At 44.7% G+C, this 24,206-nt stretch overlaps 2 protein-coding genes across 3 annotated transcripts in view; one reads left to right on the top strand and one right to left on the bottom strand.

Annotated features, from left to right (window-relative positions):
• The window catches only part of DOC2B (double C2 domain beta), a 95,037-nt gene that overhangs the window by 12,483 nt on the left and 58,348 nt on the right, over positions 1–24,206 (bottom strand). The window contains exon 12 of the mRNA XM_089317584.1: positions 1–24,206. This exon is cut by the window's left edge and continues 12,483 nt beyond it. The gene's annotated coding sequence lies outside the window, so the exon portion shown is untranslated.
• Positions 1–24,206, top strand: part of YWHAE (tyrosine 3-monooxygenase/tryptophan 5-monooxygenase activation protein epsilon) — a 46,219-nt gene that overhangs the window by 12,500 nt on the left and 9,513 nt on the right. For both annotated transcript variants that reach the window (XM_002718890.6, XM_070061174.2), the window contains exon 2: positions 22,731–22,930. In XM_002718890.6, coding sequence (XP_002718936.1) covers positions 22,731–22,930 — 200 coding nt within the window. The remainder of the gene's footprint in view (positions 1–22,730; positions 22,931–24,206) is intronic.

Below are 24,206 nucleotides of genomic sequence, written 5' to 3'. Positions count from 1 at the left end.
CACCCCCACGCCGCTCTCCATGCTTAAAGCTTTCTTCCATTTTTTGAAAGGTAGAGTGGCACAGTGATTGGTCTTCCATCCAGTGGATCACTCAGAATGGCAGCAAACAGCCAAGTCTGGGTCAGGAACCAGAAACTCCATCTTGGTCTCCTACATGAATAGTAAGGGGCTCAAGCCTTTTGGCCACCACCTGCTGACTCTCCCGGTGCATTAGTAGAGAGTTGGATCAGAAGCAGAGTGTAAGAGTACGATATTGTAAAAATCTGACTGAACTCTTTGAAATTCTGTTTCTTATATTTTAATTTTATAGTTTAAAAAGTTGCTTTGAGGGGCTGGTGCTGTGGCCTAGTAGGCTAAGCTGCCACTTGTGGCACTGGCATCCCACGTGGGTGTCAGTTCATATCCTGGCTGTTGCAATTCTGATCCAGCTGTCCTGCTTTTGGCCTGGGAAAGGAGTGGAAGATAGCCCAAGTGCTTGGGCCCCTGCACCCACATGGGAGATGTGGAAGAAGCTCCTGGCTTCAGGTCAGCCCAGCTGTGACCATTGCAGCCATTTGAGGAGTGAACCAGTGGGTGGAAGACCTTTCTCTGTCTCTCCCTCTCTGTAACTTTACCTTTCAAATAAATAAAATTTCTTTAACAAAAATTTGCTTTGAATGGTCTTATGGCTGAATTTCTGAGTGATACTATCTTTCATATATATAGAAGACAGTAGTATGTAGGTTGAGTATATTTTCTGGTAGACAAGAGATAATGGAACTGGAACTGTTACTAAATTGGGAGGAGGGGTCAGGTCAGTCAGTCTAGTCCAGGTTTAAAGATTTATTTATTTGAAAGTCAAGAGTTACACAGAGAGAGAGGTCTTCCATCTGCTAGTTCACTCCCCAGTTGGCCGCAACAGCTGGAGCTGTGCAGATCCAAAACCCAGGAATCAGGAGCTTCCTCCGGGTCTCCCACGTGGGTGCATGGGCCCAAGGACTTGGACCATCTTCTGCTTTCCCAGGCAATAGCAGAAAACTGGATTGGAAGTGGGGCAGCTGGGTCTCTAAAACCAGCGCCCATATGGGATGCTGGCACTGCAGGTGGTGGCTTTATCCAGTATGCCACAGTGCTGGCCCCTGAAAATAATTTTATATGATGACTGTACAAACTACAACATTTTATGCTTGCAGGTTAGAGGGGCTGTGAAGCAAATCTGAATTCAGCTTTGAATTTAGTCTGTAGCTTTGGGTTCTACTTGAGTCCACTCAGCCACTGGTTCATTTACTAGTGAAACTTCCCTTCTGCAAAGATGCATCTATAGTCTTATTTGTTGAATGTTCAGTGATAGCAAATTGCCAGTAAAAGTCATTTTTGGCCTGCCAAAATGTCGATTTCATACGGCTCAACATAATGTTAAGTAGTTGTTGGGACACCTTCAGAAAGGCATCAAAAGGTTATAGGAAGTGCCATGGTTATAGAAGGACTGTATGTAACTTTTTGAGATTGGTTTTAATTTTTGTATTACCTGTTTTGCTTTGTCTTTTTCTTTCAGGGATTCAAGAGTTGCTCTTTATTGTAATTCTTTCAATGCTAGTACTTCTGTCATTTTGGAGAACAGGTGGTATATCAAATACTGTTTTTTGTTTCCAAGCAAATTGAAGGGGGCTGCGTCTTAGAATACCAGCATCCCACATCAGAATACTTTTTCAAGTCCTGGCTGTGTTTCTGATCCAGCTTCCTGCTAATGCACCTGGGAAGGCAGCAGAACACAGCCAAGTACTTGAGTCTCTGCCACCTGTATAGGAGACCAGAATGGAGTTACTGGCTTCTGGTTTCCAGCTGACCTAGGTCTGGCCACTTGGAGAGTGAACCAACCAATGGAAGGTCTCCCTCACTTTGTCTCTCCCTGTCATTCTGCATTTCAAATAAATAAATAAATAACATCTGTTTGAAAAGTGGAATTTATTCTTTTTTGCTGTTTGTCAGGAAAAGGGAATGAAAATGAAGGGCCACACTGACTGTTTTCAGGAGATTTTGTTTGAATGGTCTACTTCATAGTTGGTAAAATGCAGTGTAATAAAATGGATTTAAGGTGTTTGATAATATGTTGTATGCTTCTTTAACTGTGACTCATGAAGTCCCATTTGTTAATGTGTAATTTTTCTTACTGCTCTGTATTTTATTAAAGAATTGCTGTTCTTTCCCCTTCCCTGTTGTAAGATACTTTTTTTCTAGCTTTGATATCAGATCAGGTCTTGGCTTATTTTCCCTAGCTTTTTTCACATGACTATTAAATATGTTCAGATTTACTCTTTCAGATGAAGGAATATGGAAATTAAATATTGTTGAGCATAAGAAAAATAACACACTAACTTTTTTTTTTTTTTTTTTTTGAAGATCGTCTATTTATCTGAAAGGCAGAGCGAAAGGCAGAGCTACAGACAGAGGGAGAGACAGATCTTCCATCCACTGGTTCACTCCCCAAATGGCTTCAATGGCTGGGGCTGGTCCTGACTGAAGTCAGAAGCCTGAAACTCCATCCTGATCTCCTGCTTGGGCCACAGTGGCCCAAGTACTTGGGCCATCCTCTGGCTGCTTTACCAGGTGCATTAGCAGGGAACTGGAAGTGCAGTACCTGGGACTTGAACTAGCACTCCTGTGCGATGCTGACATTGCAGGCTCCGTAACCTACTGTAGCATAATGTCAGCCCTTGCTATCTTGTTTTAGAGGTGCACTGCATGTTTTACATAGTGACTTTTTTTTTTTTTTTTTTTTAAGATTTTATTTGAAAGGCAGGGTTATGGAGAGGCAGAAGCTCTCAGCTTTAGTGCTACCCACCTCTGGCCATTATGACCATTTGAGGAGTGAACCAGTGGATGGAGGCTATCTCTCGGTGTTTCATCCCCTCCCCTGAGTCCATGCTGTTTGTAATTCTGCCTTTCAAATAAGTACATTAAAAAAAATTTTTTTTTAAAAACTGTCAAGCAGCAAGGGCATTGTTGGTTGTAGTCAACAGGGAAAGTTTGAGTTGCAGTTGGAATATCCAAAGGAATTAAGATTTGGATGGTGGAAGAGGGAGGTCTTTGGGATGTATTTATCAAAGGCACTGACAGAATTACGCATTTGAGACCTCAAAATGTAACATATGGGTTAGAAAGGAAAAAATGGAGCCAGATAATTCAAAACCAAGTTTGGTATTTTTCTTTTTTGACAGGCAGAGTTAGACAGTGAGAGAGAGACAGAGAGAAAGGTCTTCTTTTTCCCTTGGTTCACCCCCCAAATGGCTGCCACGGCCGGCACGCTGTGCTGATCCAAAGCCAAGAGCCAGGTGCTTCCTCCTGGTCTCCCATGCAGGTGCAGGGCCCAAGGACCTGGCCCATCTTCTACTGTACTCCTGGGCCACAGCATAGAGCTGGACTGGAAGAGGAGCAACCGGGACAGAATCCAGTGCCGCAGGCGGAGGATTAGCCTAGTGAGCCGTGGCGCCGGCCCCGTACTCTTTATTAGCTCTTTACTACATCAAGCACACTGTTAACACTCCTGAGTGCTTATAACCTTTTGGAATTCTGTTTTTTAATCTTGGAAGTCAGGCAAAAAAGGAAAAGAGATTAAACATATGATTGAATTCCTGTTATATGCCAGGGTATTTACTAACTCTGATAACACACTGAGGAGTGGGTAATCCATGTTACCTAGGAGGAAACAAACTCACAGAGGTCAAGTGACATACTTAGAATATAACATATAAATAAACAAGCAGGAACAAAAATCTAGGGACCAATGTTGGTGGTGGTGTATTGGGTAAAGCCAGTGCCAGCATCCTATATAGGTCCCAGCTGCTAATGGCCTGGGGAAAGCAGTAGAAGATGGCCCAAGTGTTTGGGCCCCTGCCACCCATATGAGAGACTGGGATGATACTCCTGGGTTTGGCCTGGCTTAGCCCCACCTGTTGTGATCATTTGGGAATGAACCAGCAGATGAAAGGTCTCTGTCTTTTGATATCTCCTTTTCTGTAATTCTGTCTAATCAATAAGTAAACGATTTAAAAAAAAATGAGAATCTAGTCTGAATCTGACTCCAAAACATGTTTCCTGTGCTGTGTTATTTTTTTATGCTGTGTTTCCTGTAGTGTGTACCCTTGATCTCTACCTAGGAAAAGGACAAATGGTGTATAGATACTAAAATAAGAATGAGGCCAGCTAATCCTCCGCCTGCGGCGCCAGCATTCCAAGTTCTGGTCCCGGTTGGGGCGCTGGTTCTGTGCCGGTTGCTCCTCTTCCAGTCCAGCTCTCTGCTGTGGCCTGGAAGTGCAGTGGAGGATGGCCCAAGTGCTTGGGCCTGCACCTGCATGGGAGACCAGGAGGAAGCACCTGGCTCCTGGCTTCGGATCGGCGCAGCTCGCCGGCCATAGTGGCCATTTGGGGGTGAACCAACAGAAGGATGACCTTTCTCTTTGTCTCTCTCTCACTGTCTAACTCTGCCTGTCAAAAAAAAAAAAAAAAAAAAAAAAAAAGAATGAAAATGTTACTAGAAAAGGATAGCTTCAAGGATCCTTCCCAGATCTTTCATTTTCTGTAATTTAAAGAAAAAGTTTATTTGAAGGGCCTGTGCTGTGTTGTATTGATTGGATAACTGCAGTGCTGCCATTCCATATGGGGGGCTGGTTCAATTCAAGTGCTGGCTGCTCCACTTCTGATGCATCGAAGATGGTCCAAGTATTTGGGCTCCTGCTACCCACGTGAGAGACCTAGATGGAATTTGAGGCTTCAGCCTGACTCAGCTCTGGCCATTATGGCCATTTGTGGAGTAAACCAGTGATGGAAGAGATTCTCTTTCCATTTGTCTGGTCTCTCTGTGTAAACTCTGCTTAACTCTTTAAAAAAATTTATTTGAAAGAAAGAGTGACAGGGAGGGACAGACATACAAGAAAGAGGTCTTCAGTTTACTGGTTTACTCCCCACAGGCCTACAACAGCCAGGCTTGGGTCAGTCTGAAGCCAGGAACCTGAACTCCTACTGGGTCTCCTAGCATGGATGGCGGGGACCCAAGTACCTAAGCCATCTGTTGTCTTCTTTGGTGGGCATCAGCAAGAAGCTGGGTCAGAAGCTGAGGTGAGACTCCATTCCAGGCACTCTGAGAAGATACATAGACATCCCAATTGGCAGCTTAACCACCTGTGCTGTTTACAGCAGCTTGATTCTTTGATAATACTGAACATAAAGTAATGTCTGTTTGGTTTTTGAGGCATGGAGGGAGCCAGCTCCTTCCCAAATGTCCAAATTGGTCCGGGGGCTGAAGCTGGGAGCCTGGAACTCAGTGCAGGTCTCCCACATAGTTGACAAGAACCCAGCTACTTGAGTCATCACCTGTACCTCTTAGGACTTGCACTGGTAGGAGACTGGAATCAAGAGCTTTGAGTCAGGAGTTGAACCCAGGCACTGTTGAGTTTTAACTGCTAGACCAAATGCTTGCCCCTCAATTTGTTTAACTTAAAGATTTTTAGTGTGTGTGTGTGTGTTTTAAGATTTATTTCTTTGAAAGGCAGTTACATGGGTGGGAGAGAGAGCTTCCATCTGCTGTTTTTCCCCCAGATGGCCACAACAGCCAGACTCAATGTGGATCTCCCATGTGGCTTCAGGGGCCCAAGTACTCCAGGTGCATTATTAGGGAGCTAGAATGGAAGTAGAGCAGTTGGGACTTGAACCAGCAGTCATATGGGATGTTGGCATTGCAGGCAGCAGTTTAACCCGCTATGCTACAAAGCCAGCCCCTGAGTAACAGAGACAGAGGGATCTTTTGTCTGCTAGTTCAATCTACGAATGGCTACAGTGGCCAGATCTGGGCCAGGCTGAAGCCAGCAGCCAAGAACTCTGTCCTGTTCTATTACATGGGTTGCAAGGTCCCAGAAGTTATCATTTGCTGCTTTCCCAAGGGAGCTGGGTTGGAAGCTGAGCACCAGGGATTCAAACTGGGCCTCTAATGTGGGAAGCCCGCTGTGTGCTAATATTTCCTTTTTTCCCGGAAAAAGGATTGATTTATTTAAGATTAAGATTCATTTAAGAGGGAGAGACATCTATCTACAGGTTCACTCTAATGCCTGCAACACCTAGCTGGGACTGAGTCAGACTGAGGCCAGGAACCAGGAACTCCACCAAGGAACCCAATTGTTTGGGCCATTGTCTGTTGCGTTTCCCAGGTGCATTAACTGGAAGTCAAGAAACTGGCACTCTGATGTGGGGTGTGGTTGTCTGTCCCCGGTGGCAGCTTAACCCACTGTACCACAACATTTGTCTCATACTTTTTCCCAAGTGAAGGTTCACATGGTAACTTGGCTTAGAATATAGTACTTTGGAAATTTTTTCCACAAGTGTGCATCCTTGAACACAATAAAAATAATTTGAAATGTTTTGATTGTAGTTTTGATAGACATTAACCACAGACAGAATTTGTGGTTTGCTTTTTTTCATAATTTATAATTTTTTCATAATTTATACCCATATCCATACCTTTTTAAATGTCTGATTTGACAACATGTCTTTTTTGTGTGGTTTTATTGGCTTTTGTGGGGACATGTTGATTGAGACATTATAGATTCCCCAGTCTCTTGTTTCATAGGCAGGGCAGGTATGTGAGCTGTTTCGGCTAGTAGAACGTGAGCAGAAATGGATCGGGTAATTATGTGCAGAGGATGGTGATCTTTTGCTGATTCTTTTGGCTCTTCCCTTCGCTTTTTTGACCAGGGAATCCTCAAGTGCCAGGTGGTACAGATACAAATGGTAGACTGTCACTTAAATATGTAATCCAGAAATGAATCTTTGTTGTCGTGCTGCTACGATTTTAGGAATAATTGTGTTCCCAGGCACTTATGGTAATAGAGAATTGCTGTTTGCAATTCAGGACTGTTGATTGGTTAGAAAAGGTATAATGTTCATTATCTTTGTGCTGTCTATTAAGTGTTGCTAAGTAGATTGCATCCAGATTTCTGCCTTCTGTAGAGTTATTCCAAAATTATGTGCTTCTCCAGTAATGAATAAAATTATTCTTTGGCTGGTACATTAAGTATGTGCATGCCATATGAAGAGTGTTTTGATTTTTGCGGCATGCCTCAGAATATGAGAGAATTATAAAAGGTCATAACACTTGGTCCCCCTGTGTAATATAAATTCTCTGGAGGGGTTTCTTTTCATTGCTTAATTTTTAAACTACATCTCTTTGGAAAAAGTATTGCAATTTTTTTAAAAGATTTATTTATTTATTTGAAAGAGTTACACAGAGAGAGGAGAGACCGGGGGTGGGGGTGGGGTTCTTTCCATCCGCTGGTTGACTTCCCAGTTGGCCGCAACGGCCAGAGCTGTGCCGATCTGAAGCCAGGAGCCAGGAGCTTCTTCTGGGTCTCCCACGTGGGTGCAGGGGCCCAAGGACTTGGGCCATATGCTGTTTTCCCAGGCCACAGCAGAGTGGTGGATCAGAAGTAGAGCAGCCAGGTCTCCAGCTGGCGCCCATTTGGGATGCCAGTGCTTCAGGCCAGGGCGTTAACCTGTTGTGCCACAGCGCCAGCCCCAGTATTGCAATTTTTAAAAAAACATTTATTTGAGAGGCAGAGTTACTGAGAAGCAGAGGAAGAGGCAGGGAGGGAGATCTTCTATCTGCTGGTTCATTTCCCAAATGGCTGCAATGACCAGAGGTGAACTGATCCAAAGCTGGGAGCCAAGAGCTTCTTCCTGGTCTCCCATGTGGGTGCAGGGGCCCAAGGACTTGGGCCATGTTCTTCTTCTTCTTCTTCTTTTTTAATTAATTTATTTGACAGGTAGAGTTATAGACACAGAGAGAGAGGTCTTCCTTCCGTTGGTTCACTCCTCAAATGGCCGCTGTGGCCAGCGCTGCGCCATTCCGAAGCTTCCTCCTGGTCTCCCATGCAGGTGCAGGGGCCCAAGGACTTGGGCCATCCTCCACTGCCCTCCTGGGCCACAGCAGAAAGCTGGACTGGAAGAGAAGCAACGGGGACTAGAACCTGGCGCCCATATGGTATGCTGGCCCCCATGTTCTTCTTTACCAGGCCATTTAAGAGAGCTGACCAGGAGAGGAGCAGCCTGGACTTGAACTGGTGCTTGTATTGGATGCTGGCACTGCAGGTGGCGGCTTTGCCAGTCACAAAATATTGCAGTTTTGAGACATTGATCAGAGAGGGTTCTCTTACCATCCTGACCGTTTTGATCTTGCCTGTTAGTTTTTGGACCTTGTTTGGCTTTCTCCCAGTACTGTTTTTGGCACTGTCTGGTTTTCTTTTATTTGGGGTCACCTCTGTTTCCCCCAAAAAGGGATAGACATGAGACTGGTGCTATGGCATGGTAGGTTAAGCTTCTGCCTGCAATGCCGTCATCCCACATGGTCACCATGGGCAACAGTTGGAGTCCTGGCTGCTCCACTTCCTATCAGCTCCCTGCTAATGTGCCTGGGAAGGCAATGGAGGATGGTCCAAGTGTTTGGGCCTCTGTACCCACGAGGGAGACCCAGAGGAAGCTCCTGGCTTCAGATGGGCCGCGTTTGGGCCATTGCAGCCATTTGGAGTGTGAACCAGTAGATAGAAGACCTCTTTCTATTTCTCCCTCTGTCTGTAACTCTGTCTCTTAAATAAATGAATCATAAAAGGGAGGAGGAGGGGACAGACACTAGGTTTTCCTTGGCTCCTCTGTATATCCCAGAGACATGTGTTTTGTAAATATAGTACAAGAACCACTTCTTTATACAGACAGGGATTCCAAGCTTTCAGAGTTAACAGGGTTTCTCTGATAATAAGACAAACATTTTTAAAATTTAGACTATTGTAAATCTCTTCCCTACATCACCTTTTATTATCAAAGGGTAAAATAACATTTTTTTGTCATAAATTACACAGCAGCTGGTGAAATGCTTTAAGGTACTTATCCTCTTTTCCTTGCTGTTTACTTATATTGCAGAAGGACTTTCTGTGATTTTTTTTTCTCTTTTACAGTATCTGTGTTTTCAGGTTTAGTTATTTTGTGATGCAGCTACATAAAGTACTAATCATGAAATTAAAGAAAAAGAAAATTTGAGAGGGTGGTAGATCCAGCGATGAACCTACTTTATTTTTTAAAAGAAGTGCTGTGATTTAATAGAATTATTAAGTTTATCTTTATCTCAAGAATCCTTCTCCATTTGTTAATCCAGGTCTGTGCATATAAAATATATTCTGATAGATTCAGTACTAATAATTTCCGATAGCTGTGCCTAATAACTAATAAGTGGTTCAGGGTGATTTTTGCTGAAATGACTTTTATAACTACAAGAGATTGATTTTATAGTGTTTTTTAGATTTGTTTGAATGAGTTACACAGAGAGAAGAGGAGGCAGAGAGTGAGTGAGAGAGAGGTCTTCCATCTGCTGGTTCACTCCCTAGTTGGCCACAATGTCTGGAGCTGAGCTGATCTCCAGCCAGGAGGTATTTTTGTGTCTCCCACGAGGGTGCAGCACAGGAGCCCAAGGACTTGGGCCATTTTCTACTGCTTTCCCAGGCCATAGCAGAGAGCTGGATCGGAAGTGGAGCAGCTGGGACTCCATATGGGATGCTGGTACTGCAGGCAGCAGCTTTTACCTGCTACGCCAATGCGCTGGCCCCATTTTAGTTTCACAATTTTTAGATACAGTCTGCCTTTTTCCCTGGCTTTTTTCTAATGACTGTTCTGGGTCGACCCAGTTGACTGCCATCATTTAGAAAACTTCATGCAAGCCAGAAATAGCTTTATTGTCTTAGATCTCTTTCATATTGCATCTTTTGAGAAGATTGTTTCTTTTCCAGTCCCTCCCTTATCAACTGAAGACGTCTGCTGTCATCATCACGACTTCTGTCATCTGGATTATATTTGGTTGAGAAGAGCCCACAGTTATTTTGATCATTTTTATTATTATTTTTGGGTAAATTCAAGAGAGAATGTGTATCAGCTGCTAGTTCACCCTTCAAATGTCCATAATGGCCAGGACTGAGGTGAGATTGAGGTTGTGAGTCAGGAACTCAGTCCAGGTCTGCCATGTGGATGGAGGGGACACAGTTGCTTGAGCCATCAACTGCCCTTTCTCAGGACTGACCTGCATTAGCAGGAAACTCAAATTGGGAGCTGGAGCCAGGTATTCAACCCCAAGTGCTGTGTCGTCATATTCACTAGAGGCCAAACACCCACTTCTTAATATTTTGTAGGTTCTATTTCCATTTTATTTGAAAAGCAGAGAACCAAAGAGACCTTCCATCCTCTGCTTTACTTATCAAATGCCTGCAGAATCCAGGAGCTGGTCACTCATTCTGGGTGTCCTGTGTGGGTGGCAGGGATCCAGCTACCTGAGCAATCACTTGCTGCCTTTCAAGGGTGTGCATTAGCAGGAAGCTGGAATTGGCAGTGGAGTCTGGGCTTGAACCTAGAATCTCTGATGTGAGAGGTGAGCCCCTTAAGCAGCATCTTAACTTCTGCGCCAAATGGGCGTTTTAACATCTTTTTAAGTAGACAGAGGGGCTGGGCCAGGCTGAAGCCAGGAGCTTCATCCCTGTGTCCCATGTGAGTGGCAGAGGGCCAAACGCTTGGGCTATCTTCCACTGCTCTTCGCAGGCCATTAGCAGGGAGCTGGAAGGGAAGTGGAGCAGCTGGGTCAGGAACTGGCACCCCAAAGTGATGCTGGTGTCACAGACAGTGGCTTTACCTCCCATGCCACTAAGTGGGGGTGGGGCCCAGGGGCTCTTCATTGGGAATCAAATCTTTTTTTTTGTATAAAGTGATACTTTCCTGCCTCTCTTTTAGGTTGGATAATAAGCTTTTTTCTTACCCCCCCTCCCCTTTATTCAGTCTTGTCTATAGCAGACAAATCAGTAAGACTTTTAGATTACAGTGTTACAGGTTCTCAGTGCCTTTAATTGCCTTACTAGGAAATCGTTTTCGTTATCTTTTAGTTATTTCATGTGTAGGATTCTAGATCATATAACGTTAGCTATTAAATATAATCCGCCTCTATGCTATAATCTTACTAATTAAAATACTGTTCTGTACAGGCACTTGGGTAAACTTTGGTGACATAGACACACACTAACTTAGATAATACACACATAAACTAATGAACAGACATTAGCCCTTCAAAATTATTCTTTTAGGGATTTTTACAGGCAGGTTTTACTACATTTTCCATTAAAGAAAATAGCCTGCAGAAATAGGGTCTTTGAAACTGCCGCCAAAAGTATTATAGCGATCCTTAAGTAGGTTTCACTAACCTTGGACATAACTCAGTTAAACCCACTAAAAAATACATATCAATCTTTCCAACACAGTAGATCTTAGTCTCCCAATCTTTCTAGTGTTTGTGTGCTTATTGCTTATTGTGTCATTAGATATTGTGCTATTCTGGGAAGTACAGATATGAATATACACTTGAGACCTTTTTAGGAATGTAATACTTGATGGGAAGACAAATACTGATCCTCAATACAGAGAAACGGGGAAGCACAGGAAGGCTTCATATACCAAGAGATTTGAATTTGATTCAGAGGAATGCATAGTTTCCCAGGTAAAGGGGAAAGGTCATTGACGAGTTTTGACAACCCTCTTGTGAAGCAAACCTAAGACTTCCAGAATCTTGAGTGACAATTAAGGCAATGTGTGATGCTGTCCACTTTGCTGCCCTTGGTGTGCTTACCTGTAGTGTTTCTTCTTCTTTTTTTTTTGACAGGCAGAGTAAGACAGAAACAGAGAAAGAGGTCTTCCTTTTTCTGTTGGTTCACCCCCCAAGTGGCTGCTATGGCCGGTGCGCTGCGCCGATCTGAAGCCAGGAGCCAGGCACTTCCTCCTGGTCTCCCATGCGGGTGCAGGGCCCAAGCACTTGGGCCATCCTCCACTGCACTTCCAGGCCACAGCAGAGAGCTGGACTGGAAGAGGAGCAACCGGCACAGAATCTGGTGCCCCAACCAGGACTAGAACCCGGGGTGCCGGCGCCTCAGGCGGAGGATTAGCCTAGTGAGCCGCGATGCTGGACCTCTTACTATTTTTTTTTTTTAATTTATTTATTTGAAAGGCAGAGTTAGAGAGGCAGAGAGAGAGAGAGGTCTTCTATCCACTGGTTCACATCTATTCTTATAGACCAAATAAGGGGATTGTCACACAGACGAACTGAAATGAACGCTCAAATGAGAGGCGTAGTGATTAAATTTAAATCACAGTTCTGGAGACATTGCCTGGGTTGTATTTGATTGATGTGGAGCAGATTTAACCTTCATATTCTTTCATCTCCTTGTATTAAATGAGGGTAATTCTAGAACAAATTTCAAAGGTATTTTGGGAAGATTAAATGCATTAATATATGGAAAGCATGTAGAACAAATGCCTAGTGTGGGTTGTTTTGTGAATGAATTTGTTGGGCAGATGTGTAATTAGTTCAATGAGCAAAACCCAGAACCAAAGCCAAAGCAAAAATAAAAACATTACTCTACTGGCATTAACAACCAGGGTGTCCCAGATATAAATTTGTTCTGCTTAATGAACATCTACCCAGGCTTTTCCCACAAATGAAGGAAAAGTGATCTGGAACCAAATAAGCTTAGTGTTTTTATTAATATGCTCTTTGACTTGGATATATGTTTTCAAGTTTATACAAAAGTGGTAGGTATTTTTTTAAACATTTATTTATTTTGTTTGAAAGGCAGAGTTGCAGAGGGGCAGAGAGAGAGTGAGAGAGGTGTTTTCCATCTGCTGGTTCATTACCCAAAAGGCTGCAACAGCCGGAGTTGGGACAGTCTGAAGCCAGGAGCCTGGAACTTGTTCTGGGTCTCCCATGCAGGTATAGGGGCTCAAGGACTTGCACCATCTTCTGCTGCTTTCCCAGGCCATAGCAGAGAGCTAGATTGGAAGTGGAGCAGCCAGGACTCAAACCAGCGCCCATATGGGGTGCCTGCATTGCAGGCAGCGGCTTTACCCAATATGCCACAACACTGGCCCACAAAATGCAAGTTTTTAGTCAGCCATTCATTGTCTATGAACTATCAGAAGTCCAGAAAGTGTACCAAACTGACTGTATCCACAAGTGATTTGATCACTAATTGGAGTTCCTCGATCAGAAGTTAAAACCACAACTGCTGTAAATATATATGACAGCCTTTTCCTCCCCTAGAAATGTTTAGATATGTTGATAAAAGTGCTTGTTGCAAAGCTGATGGTATGAAGTGCTGCTTATATTGAAAATTTTTAAAGATACTTACTTGGAAGTGTAGAGAGAGAGCGAGCGCGCAAGAAGAACAGGATCTTCCATTTGCTGGTTAATTCCCCAAGTGGCCAGAATGGCTGGGATTGGGCCAGGCTAAAGCTAGGAAATCCAACCAGGTCTCCCACATGGATGGCAGGAACCCAAGCACTTGGGCCATCTTGTTTCGCTTTCTCAGGCACATTAGCAGGGATCTGGATTGGAAGTGGAGCAGCCAGAGCACGAACTGGCTACCATATGGGATGCCTGCAGCTTGGCATCACAGGCAGTAGTTTAACCTGCTGTGCCACAACACGAGCTCCATGTTGAGCAATTTTATGTGAATATAGTGGTTGTCAATCCTCTATTGGCAGGTTTTAAGGGTTTGGCTAGCATAAAGTTTTAGATAAATTTTTGGACATTACGTATTTTTGCTTTCGAGAGGCAGAGAGTGTTCATATTGACAGCCTTTTCCTCAAGTGCCTGCAGTGCTGGGGGCTGACTAGGTGGGAACTCAATTGAAGTCTCTCATGTAGGTGGCAGACACACATCTACTGGAGCCAGGACTTGAACCTGAGCTCTTCATTATAGAATGCAGTTATCCCAACTGGTACCTTAGTCACTAGGCTGACATTGCCTAATACTGCTCCAGTATTATGTTTCTGTTGCTAGTATGAAAAGGGTAATAATGACATTAATGTTACGATGAGAACACTTCATTAGGATCATACTTGGTGCAGTTTGGTACAAAGCATTGGTTATATATATTTGAGGGGAATTAAAATTTTTTTCTCCTGCTCTATAGGAAAGGCATAGAGATGGATAGAGATCTTTCATCTGTGGCTCATTCTGACATTCATTTGCATTAGGAAGCTATCTCTTAGAGTTGGCCTTGTGGTATAGCAGGTAAAGCTGCCACTTACGGTGCTGGAATCCCATATGTGTACCAGTTTGAGTCCTGGCTCTTCTACCTCTGATTCAGCTGCCTGCTAATGGCTTGGGCAAAGCCACAGATGATGTCCCAAGTGTTTTGTCTCCTGCTGCTCATGCGGGAGATCTTTATGGAGCTCCTGGCTTCAGCTTAGCCCAGTACTGGCTGTTAGGACCCTATGAGAAGTGAACCAGCAGATGGAAGATCTTAATCTCACTGTCGCTTTCTGGCTGACTTTGAAAATAAATAAAATAAATGTTTTAAAAAAGGAAAAGGCTATCTCCTGACAGCTTATGCTCTCCCATAATCTAGTAAGTAATTAAGTTTCTTGATTTCCTTAGAGGGCTGAAAGGAATAGTTGGGATTTTACAAATGGTGGGTATCAGTAATCAAAAGACTTCAAAAGTATCTGAATAAGAATCATCCTGGAGGCCGGCGCCGCGGCTCACTAGGCTAATCCTCCGCCTAGCAGCGCCGGCACACCAGGTTCTAGTCCCGGTCGGGGCGCCGGATTCTGTCCCGGTTGCCCCTCTTCCAGGCCAGCCCTCTGCTGTGGCCAGGGAGTGCAGTGGAGGATGGCCCAGGTGCTTGGGCCCTGCACCCCATGGGAGACCAGGAAAAGCACCTGGCTCCTGGCTCCTGCCATCGGATCAGCGCGGTGCGCCGGTCGCAGCGCGCCGGCCGCGGCGGCCATTGGAGGGTGAACCAACGGCAAAGGAAGACCTTTCTGTCTGTCTGTCTCTCTCACTGTCCACTCTGCCTGTCAAAAAAAAAAAAAAAAGAATCATCCTGGAGAACATACTCAAATGAAAAGATGCTCAATACCAGTAGTTATTGGGTAAATAAAAATCAAAAACACTATGATAGCACCTCACTCATACCCTTTAGAATAACTAGATTTTTGTTGGGGTGGGGTGGGCTCCTTCTTTCAAAAATAGAAAGATTGGGCCAGTGTTGGTACAGGGGTTTAAGCCGCTGCCTGCAACTCTATGACGCGTGGTTTGAGTCCTGGCTATTCGCTTCCATTCCAGCTACCTGTTAGTGTGCCTGGCAAAACAGGAGGATGACCCAAAATACTTGGGCTATTACCGCTGGTTCACTCCCCAGATAGCTGCTATGGCCGGAGCTGGGCTGATCAGAAGCCAGGAGCCAAAGAGCTTCTTCTGGGTCTCCCTTGTGGATGCAGGGGCCCAAGGTCTTGGGCCATCTTCTACTGCTTTCCCAGGCCATAGTAAAGAGCCAGATCGGAAGTGGAGCAGCTGGGATTTGAACAGTTGCCCATATGGGATGATGGCACTGCAGGTGGCAGCTTTACCCACTATGCCACAGCGCTGGCCCTGAGCTTTATTTATTTGAAAGGCAGAAAGAGAGCAAACTTCCATCCGCTGGTTCACTCCCCAAGTGGCCACAGCAGCTTGGGCTGGGCCAGGTTTGGGCCATCTGCTGCTTTTCAGGCCTATTATTAGGGAGCTGGATTGGAAATGGAGCGGCCAAGACTAGAACCAGAGCTCATGGGATGCCAGTGTTGCAGGCAGAGGCTTAATCTTCTATACCACAGGATTAGCTCTTGAAATGAATCTCTATTTTTAAAGATTTATTTTATATATTTGAAAGTCAGAGTTACGCAGAGAGAGAGAGAGAGGGGTCTTCCATTCGTTGGTTCACTCCCCAGATGGCTGCAACGGCCAGGGCTGCGCTGATCCGAAGCCGGGAGCCAGGAGCTTCTTCCGGGTCTCCCACGCGGATGCAGGGGCCCAAGGGCCTGGTCCATCTTTTCCTGCTTTCCCAGGCCACAGCAGAGAGCTGGATCAGAAGAGGAGTAGCTAGGACTAGAAATGGCGCCCATATGGGATGCCGGCACTTCAGGCCAGGGCTTTAAAAACCCACTGCGCCACAGCGCCGGCCCCTGAAATAAACCTTTAATAATAATGAGACCATTCAAAGATTGATGAGGATAAGGGAGAAATTAGAATGCTCCTACATTACTGGTGGAATATAAAAAATGGTGCAGACCCTGCAGAAAAAGTTTGTTATGTCCTTCCTCAAAAATTTGTCATGGCCTTGAAGTTGTACTCTAAGATAAATACTCCAGACCAGTGAAAACATACATCCACACATGTTGTAGCATTCATAATAGCCAGAAAGTAGGAACCCAATGTTTGCTGAGTTCACGTGAGTGGATAAATAAAATGTATACTTCAATTTATAGTAAATGTCCAGAATGGGCAAATTTAGAGACATAAGTAGACTGGCGCTTGGGAGTAAGAGTTGGGATTGGAGGTAAATGAGAAGTGACTAGTAATGGATTTTTGGGCTTTTCTTTTTGAGTGATGAAAATGCTCTAAGAATTACGGTAATGGTTGCAGAATGCTATTAAAATACCAAGAAACATTGAATTGTATACTTTAAATAGGTGTATTGTTAGGGTATGCAAATTATGTATCAATAAAGCTGTTATTCAATAAAAGGATAGCTGCTGCTTCTGTAGTTTTGCAACACATCCTTTGTTCATTATTTTCTGGATGTCTAAACGAAGGCAATTGTAGTTAGATGGAATAGTTGACTGTCATTAAGTGTTTTTTTTTGTTTGTTTGTTTGTTTGTTTTACAGGCAGAGTGGACAGTGAGAGAGAGAGACAGAGAGAAAGGTCTTCCTTTTGCCGTTGGTTCACCCTCCAATGGCCGCCACATCGCGCTGATCCGAAGCTAGGAGCCAGGTGCTTCATCTGGTCTCCCATGCAGGTGCAGGGCCCAAGGATCTGGGCCATCCTCCACTGCACTCCCTGGCCACAGCAGAGAGCTGGCCTGGAAGAGGGGCAACCGGGACAGAATCCGGCGCCCTGACCGGAACTAGAACCCGGTGTGCTGGCGCCGCTAGGCGGAGGATTAGCCTAGTGAGCCGCGGCGCCGGCCATTAAGTGTTTTAAATATATTTTGCCCCTCCTGTTATGAAAGTATTGAATGTTCAATGTTGAAAATTTGTAAAGCACAGCAAAGTGAAGGAAAATGTAAATTATTTGCAAGGGTCAGCTTTCTGCTAATGTATACCCCTTGAGAGGCAGCAGATGGCTCAGTAATTGAGTCCCTGCCCACCATGTGACATCCAGATTGAGTTCTGGACTCCTGGCTTTGGTCTGGCCCAGCTCTGGCTGATGCAGGCATTTGGGTGTGAATCAGGTGATGGAAGACCTTGGGCTCTCTGCCTTTCAAATAAAATGAAAAATTTAAAAATGATCTGGAGGGGCTTGCGTTATGGTAGTTTCTCACATCAGAGCGCTGGTTTGAGTCCTGACTGTCCTAATTCTGATCCATCTGCCCACTAATGTATCTGGAAAAGCGTTGGAGGATGACTCAATTACATTGACCCCTGCTGCCCATGTGTGAGACCTGCGTGGAGTTGCTGGCTGGACCTGCCCCAGCTGTTAAAGACATTTGGGGGTGGGGGTGACGCTGTGGCATTTTAAAAAACCATCTGGAGGGGCTGATGCTGTGGCACTGCAGGTGAAGCTTATTGCCAGCATCCAATAATGGTGCTAGTTCCAGTCTCAGCTGCTGCAGTTCCAATCCAGCTCCCTACTAGTGTGCCTGGGAAAGCAGTGGAGGGTGGTGCAAGTGCTTGAGCCCTTGCGTCTGCAGGGAGACCTGGATGGAACTCCTGGCTCCTGGCTTTGGCCTGGCCCAGCCTCCACTGATATGGCCATTTGGGAATTTCGGGGAGTGAACCTCCCTAACTCTGCCTTTCAAATAAATCTTTTTTTTAAATTATTTAAAGATTTATTTATTTGAAAGAGTTACACAGGGAGAGAAGGAAAGAGAGGTGGGGGGTGTTCCATTTGCTGGTTCACTCCCGAATTGGCCTCAATGGCCGGAGCTGTGCCAATCTGGAGCAAGGAGCTTCCTCCTGGTCTCCCACGCGGGTGCAGGGGCCCAAGGACGTGGGCCATCTTCTACTGCTTTCCCAGGCCATAGCAGAGCTGGATGGGAAGTGGAGCAGCCAGGACTCAAATTTATGCCCAGATGGGATGCCAGCACTGCAGGGGGGCAGCTTTACCACTACACTACAGCGCTGGCCTCTCAAATAAACCTTAAAAATATATATCTGGAATAGTACCCAGACATGTCACTTTAATTTTTGGTTAATACTAGATAATTGTGTTTATTTTTATCATGCATGATATTGTAAAACCCTACAGTTAAAATAATTAGTACTGTTTCGGCTGTATCTCAGTTACCTTATGAATTTCTTTGTTGTGACTAATTAGAAAATCTTACCACAGGTTCACCTCTGAGGTGTTAAATTCGGTTTTTGAAACTAGTATGGAAGTGAGAATTTATTCCGTTTTCTTTAAATTTACCCTTTGTTCCATGATCACCGTTTGAAAAGAAAACAAAATTTGTTTCAAATGAACACTTTCAGACTCCAGCAAATAAATTTGAGTTCTTACTCATACTCAGTATTTCTAAAAATGCTTTAGAAGTACATGTTAGACGGTCATTTTTACTGAGGTATGATTTATATAGAATAAAATACATACTTAATACAGGGGCAGCTCAGTTAATTTCGTGACTACCACAGTAGATAGAACAATTTGCATGGCCTCCAAATTTCCATTGCATTTTTTCTGGGATTGGATATAAATGGAGTCATATTTTACTACTTTCTCCCATTTAGCCTGATGTTTTTTAGATTAATCCATGTTGCTTCTGTAAATTTCTTTGTATAGATGTGTACCACAATGTATTCATCCCCCACATTGGTTGTTTCCACTTTTTGACAATTAGGAATAAGGTTGTTATCAATGGGTATAAAAGTCTGAAGATAAACTTTTATTTCTCTTGAGTAAAACCTAGCACTGGGATGGTTGAGTCACACACTATTTATAAAGGAAACTGCAGGGGCCGGCGCCACGGCTCAATAGGCTAATCCACCGCCTTGTGGCACCAGCACACCGGGTTCTAGTCCCGGTCGGGGCGCCGGATTCTGTCCCAATTGCCCCTCTTCCAGGCCAGCTCTCTGCTATGGCCCAAATGCTTGGGCCCTGCACCCCATGGGAGACCAGGAGAAGCACCTGGCTCCTAGCTTCGGATTGGAGCGGAGCGCCGGCCGTGGCGGCCATTGGAGGGGTGAACCAATGGCAAAGGAAGACCTTTCTGTCTCTCTCTCTGTCCACTCTGTCAAAAAAAATTTTTTTATTTATTTATTTGAGAGGTAGAGTTACAGAGGAGGGGGGAGAGAGGTCTTGCATTGCTGGTTTACTCCTCAGTTGGCCACAATGGCTGGAGCTGAGCTGATCCGGAGCCAGGAGCTTCTTCCAGGTCTCCCACGTGGGTGCAGGGACCTGAGAACTTGAGCCTTCTTCCACTGCTGTCCTAGGCCATAGCAGAGCGCTGGATTGGAAGTAGAGCAGCCAGGACTCGAACTGGTGCCCATATGGCACTGTAGGTGGTGGCTTTACCTGCTATGCCACAGCGCCAGCCCAGACAGCCTTAATTTTTTTTTTTTTTTTTTTTTTTTTACAGGCAGAGTGGACAGTGAGAGAGAGAGAGAAAGGTCTTCCTTTGCCGTTGGTTCACCCTCCAATGGCCGGCGCGCTGCGGCCGGCGCACCGCGCTGATCCGATGGCAGGAGCCAGGAGCCAGGTGCTTTTCCTGGTCTCCCATGGGGTGCAGGGCCCAAGCACCTGGGCCATCCTCCACTGCACTCCCTGGCCACAGCAGAGGGCTGGCCTGGAAGAGGGGCAACCGGGACAGAATCCGGCGCCCCGACCAGGACTAGAACCCGGTGTGCCGGCGCCGCTAGGTGGAGGATTAGCCTAGTGAGCCGCGGCGCCGGCCGACAGCCTTAATTTTTAAAGAGATGTCACAACACCTTAGTACTTAATTTTCTGGTATATCCGAAGGGGTGATTTTTTTTTTTTAAAGATTTATTTCAAAAGCTGTGTGAGGGGAGATTATCTGCTGGTTCACTTTCAAAATGCCCACAACAACTGGGTTTGTGCCATGTACAAACCAGGAGCCCAGAACTGCACCTGGGTCTCCCATGAGGGTTTCTGGGACCCAACTACTTGAGCCATGATCCATTGCTTCCCAGGGTGCAGGTTAGCAGAAAACTGAACTTGGAAGCAGAGGTGGGACTCAAACTCGGGCACTCTGATGTGGTATGTGGTTGTCCCACTTAGTGTCTGGAAACTAGATTGGAAGTAGAGCAGGGACTCAACTCCAGGCAGTCTGAATGATGTAGGCATTGCAGGTGGCATCTTAACCAAAACCCAAGATGCTTGTTGCTGAAGGGGTGAGTTTTGGAACATTTTATTGGGGTTAAACAGATTTTGGTTTAAAATGAAGCTTCTTGGGTGTCATCCTCAAGAGTTCTGTCTGAATCAGTAAAATTGGAGAACAGTGTGGTAAAGATGCTATTGTCTTTACTAAAAAAATAGTTTTAGTGAATGTATTGATTCACTTAGTATTTACAGAGCTATATTTCTGGTTTCTGAAAGCTCTTTGTCTTCAGATACTGTGGTATTTCTTTTTGTAATCAGACTGATGTCTTGGACCCTTTTCTGTGCTTGCCATCTAGTGGTAACAAACAGTAACTGTCTAAAAGTGTTAACAGTGAATGGATTCTTAGTTCCATTAAAGCCCTTCTAATGGAGGAGGAATAGAAACAACCAAAAGTTTGCACTTATGACTAACTGTATGCTCAATGTATTTATGGAGTATTAATGAATCCCCCCTTTCTCCTGTGACTTTGGGAAATACAACTCAATTGTCAGTACATTAAAAAAAATTTATTTATTTGTTTGAAAGAGAGAAGGAGAGGCAGAGAGAGGTCTTCCATCTGCTGGTTCACTCCCCAGTTGGCTACAACTGCAGGAGCTGTGCTGACCTGAAGCCAGGAGCATCTTCCAGGTCTCACACATGGGCACAGGGGCCCAAAGTGCTTGGGCCATCCTCTGCTGCTTTCCCAGGAACATTAGCAGGGAGCTGAATCGGAAGTGGAGCAGCCGGGACTTGAACCGGTGACCATATGGGATACTAGCACTGCAGGTGGTGGCTTTAACCCACTTTAGACAGTGCTAGCCCCCTAAAATAGACCTTTAAATAAAACCTGTCATCAAAACTATAGCATGGAAGACAAAGAGCCTTTTTTTTTTTTTTTTTTTTTTTTTTTTTTTTTTTTTTTTTTTGGACAGGCAGAGTGGACTGTTAGAGAGACAGAAAGGTCTTCCTTTGCCGTTGGTTCACCCTCCAATGGCCGCTGCAGCCGGCGCACCGCTCCAATCCGAAGCTAGGAGCCAGGTGCTTCTCCTGGTCTCCCATGGGGTGCAGGGCCCAAGCACTTGGGCCATCCTCCACTGCACCCCCGGGCCACAGCAGAGAGCTGGCCTGGAAGAGGGGCAACTGGGACAGAATCCGGCGCCCCGACCGGGACTAGAACCCGGTGTGCCGGTGCCACAAGGCGGTGGATTAGCCTATTGAGCCGCGGTGCCAGCGTCAAAGAGCCAATATTAAAGAGATCTATAATATAAGTTATAAAGGAATAAAAATGACCTCCTATAATGCCCAATATATTTAGTGCGAAATTACTTAAAATCCGTGCAGTTTTTCATTATATGCATTTCCCATAAATTATTGAAAGATCCCTTTTATGGTTTGGAGACATCTCTCTCATAAATGCATAACCATACGTTTCCCATTAAAAAAAATAACTGGAAGTTTAAGATTAAAAATTTAAATTCTAAAATGTATTGTCTGGTGGGCAATACATGTGGGAGATCTGGAAAAAGCTCCAGTCTCCTGGCTCCAGATTGGCCCAGCTCTGGCCGTTGCGGCCATTTGGGGAGTAAACCAGCGAGCGGATGGAAAGCTAGCTTGTTCTCTCTCTCTACCTCTACCTCTCTGTAACTCTGCCTTTCAAATCTTGAAAAAATGTTTATTTTTATTTATTTGAAAGGTGAGGGAGAGAGAAAAGAAGCTCATTCATCTGCTGGTTTACTTCCCAAATACCTCCAACAGTCAGACCAAAGGCAGGAGCCAGGACCTCCAATTGCTTGCATGGGTGGTAGGGACCCAAATATTTGAATCATCATCTACTGCCTCCTAGGGTGTGCGTTTGCAGAAATCTGGATCAAAAGTGGAGCCAAGACAGTGTGGGTTATAGCTGTCCCAAGGGGCAGCTGAGCCTAACCCACTCTGTCTATCCTTGAAGTTACTTTGTTGAAAGTCTTACCTTTGTTTTCCATTAGACTGTCAGGGTGATAAAGTCTTTACTGTGAAAGGGATATGTTGAGTTTGTAAGATGCAGAGGCCGGCGCTGTGTTGCCAGCATCCCATATGGGCGCCAGCTCGAGACCCGGCTGCTCCTCTTCCTATCCAGCTCTCTGCTGTGGCCTGGGATAGCAGTGTCCTTGGGCCCCTGCACCCACGTGGGAGACCCAGAAGAAGCTCCTGGAGTTGGATTGGCACAGCTCTGGCTGTTGGTGGCCATCTGGGGAGTGAACCAGCGGATGGAAGACCTTTCTGTCTCTACCTCTTTCAAATAAATAAAATCTTAAAAGTTTAAGGTCTGACATTTGCTTTTCCTTTATAGAAATGGTGGAATCAATGAAGAAAGTAGCAGGGATGGATGTGGAGCTGACAGTTGAAGAAAGAAACCTCTTATCTGTTGCATATAAAAATGTGATTGGAGCTAGAAGAGCTTCCTGGAGAATAATCAGCAGCATTGAACAGAAAGAAGAAAACAAGGGAGGAGAAGAGAAGCTAAAAATGATTCGGGAGTATCGGCAAATGGTGAGAATGTTGTAGATTTATATCTTTTCATCTTTTACTCATCTGCATTAGAAACTACAAGCTGCACAGTATTCAGGGTCCCATGGAAAACGCAGAGGGTGTTTTGCGCACTATGCAACTGCAGGAAAAAAATTTTATTTAAAATGTTTTTTATTGTGAAAACTCTACAATTGAAAATAACGTTCAGGGCAGTTTCACAAATGTTTGTAGGCCACACAATTTGATAGGTAACTGTAGGTGCAAAGATAATAGTTATTACCCTTATGGAGATTTAGTTTAATCATTGTTTCTGTTAAGGTCTATTTTTTAATTGATAGGTAGAGAAAGAGGGAGAGACACACATTCTATCCACAGGTTCAGTCCCCAAATGACTGCAACAGCCAGGTCTGGACCAGGCTGAAGCTAAAAGCCAGAAACTCCATTCTGGTTTCCCTTATAGGTGGCAGCGGCCTAATTACTTGGGCCATCTTCTGGGGCCTTCTCAGATGCATTAGCAGAAAGTTGGATGGGAAGTGAAGTAGCTGGGACTGGAATTGACACTCATACTGCATTGTAAACATCTCCCTTAGTAGTTTTTTAAAAATAGAAAGTACCAGAATAGTTGATTTGGTAAGAAGTTATTTCAGATGTTCCGTAAGTGTGTATGCATAAAATATATAAAATACTTACTGTAGGTCTTTGAAATGCATAGAGAAAGTTCCCCAGCTGCTGGTTCACTCCCTAAATGCCCACAACAGCCAGCTAGGTCAGGCTGAAGTCAAGATCCAAAACCTCATTGTGGTTCTGTGGATAGTGAGGACTCAAGTACTTCAGCCATCACATGCTGCCCAAAGTCTATATTAGCAGAAGGCTGGAATCTGGAGTGAATCTGGACTTGAACCTAGGCACTATGATACAAGATGTAAGATGTGAGTTACCCAAGTGGCATTTTAACCATTTGCTGTCTCCAGACTCTGGCCCTACTGTAGGATTTGTTAAAAATAGTTTGATAGCCATTAACTAGTGCAGTGACTCTAAACCAGAGGCAATTTTGTCCCTCAGGATAGTCTGAGCTTTTGAGGAGGAAGGGTTTGGAGTAGTAGTTACATCCAATAAAGGGAGGTTTTAGAGAATGAAATCTTCAAGGGTAATCTCTGCTTGAAAAAACACAAAAGGAGGTGGCTTATTCTGAAATGAGCAAATTTTACTCTGGATAAGGGTAGGACTACAGAATATAAAAAGACAACTTATTACAGTGGAATGAAGGGTTCAGTGCTGTAGAGGTTCAACAGCGTCA

Source organism: Oryctolagus cuniculus, chromosome 17 (assembly GCF_051225735.1).
Source record: "Oryctolagus cuniculus isolate XC-2025 breed Fujian yellow rabbit chromosome 17, ASM5122573v1, whole genome shotgun sequence".
NCBI lineage: Eukaryota > Metazoa > Chordata > Mammalia > Lagomorpha > Leporidae > Oryctolagus > Oryctolagus cuniculus.
The sequence above is the reverse complement of the archived record's forward strand: the minus strand, read 5'-3'. Positions and strand labels throughout refer to the sequence as shown.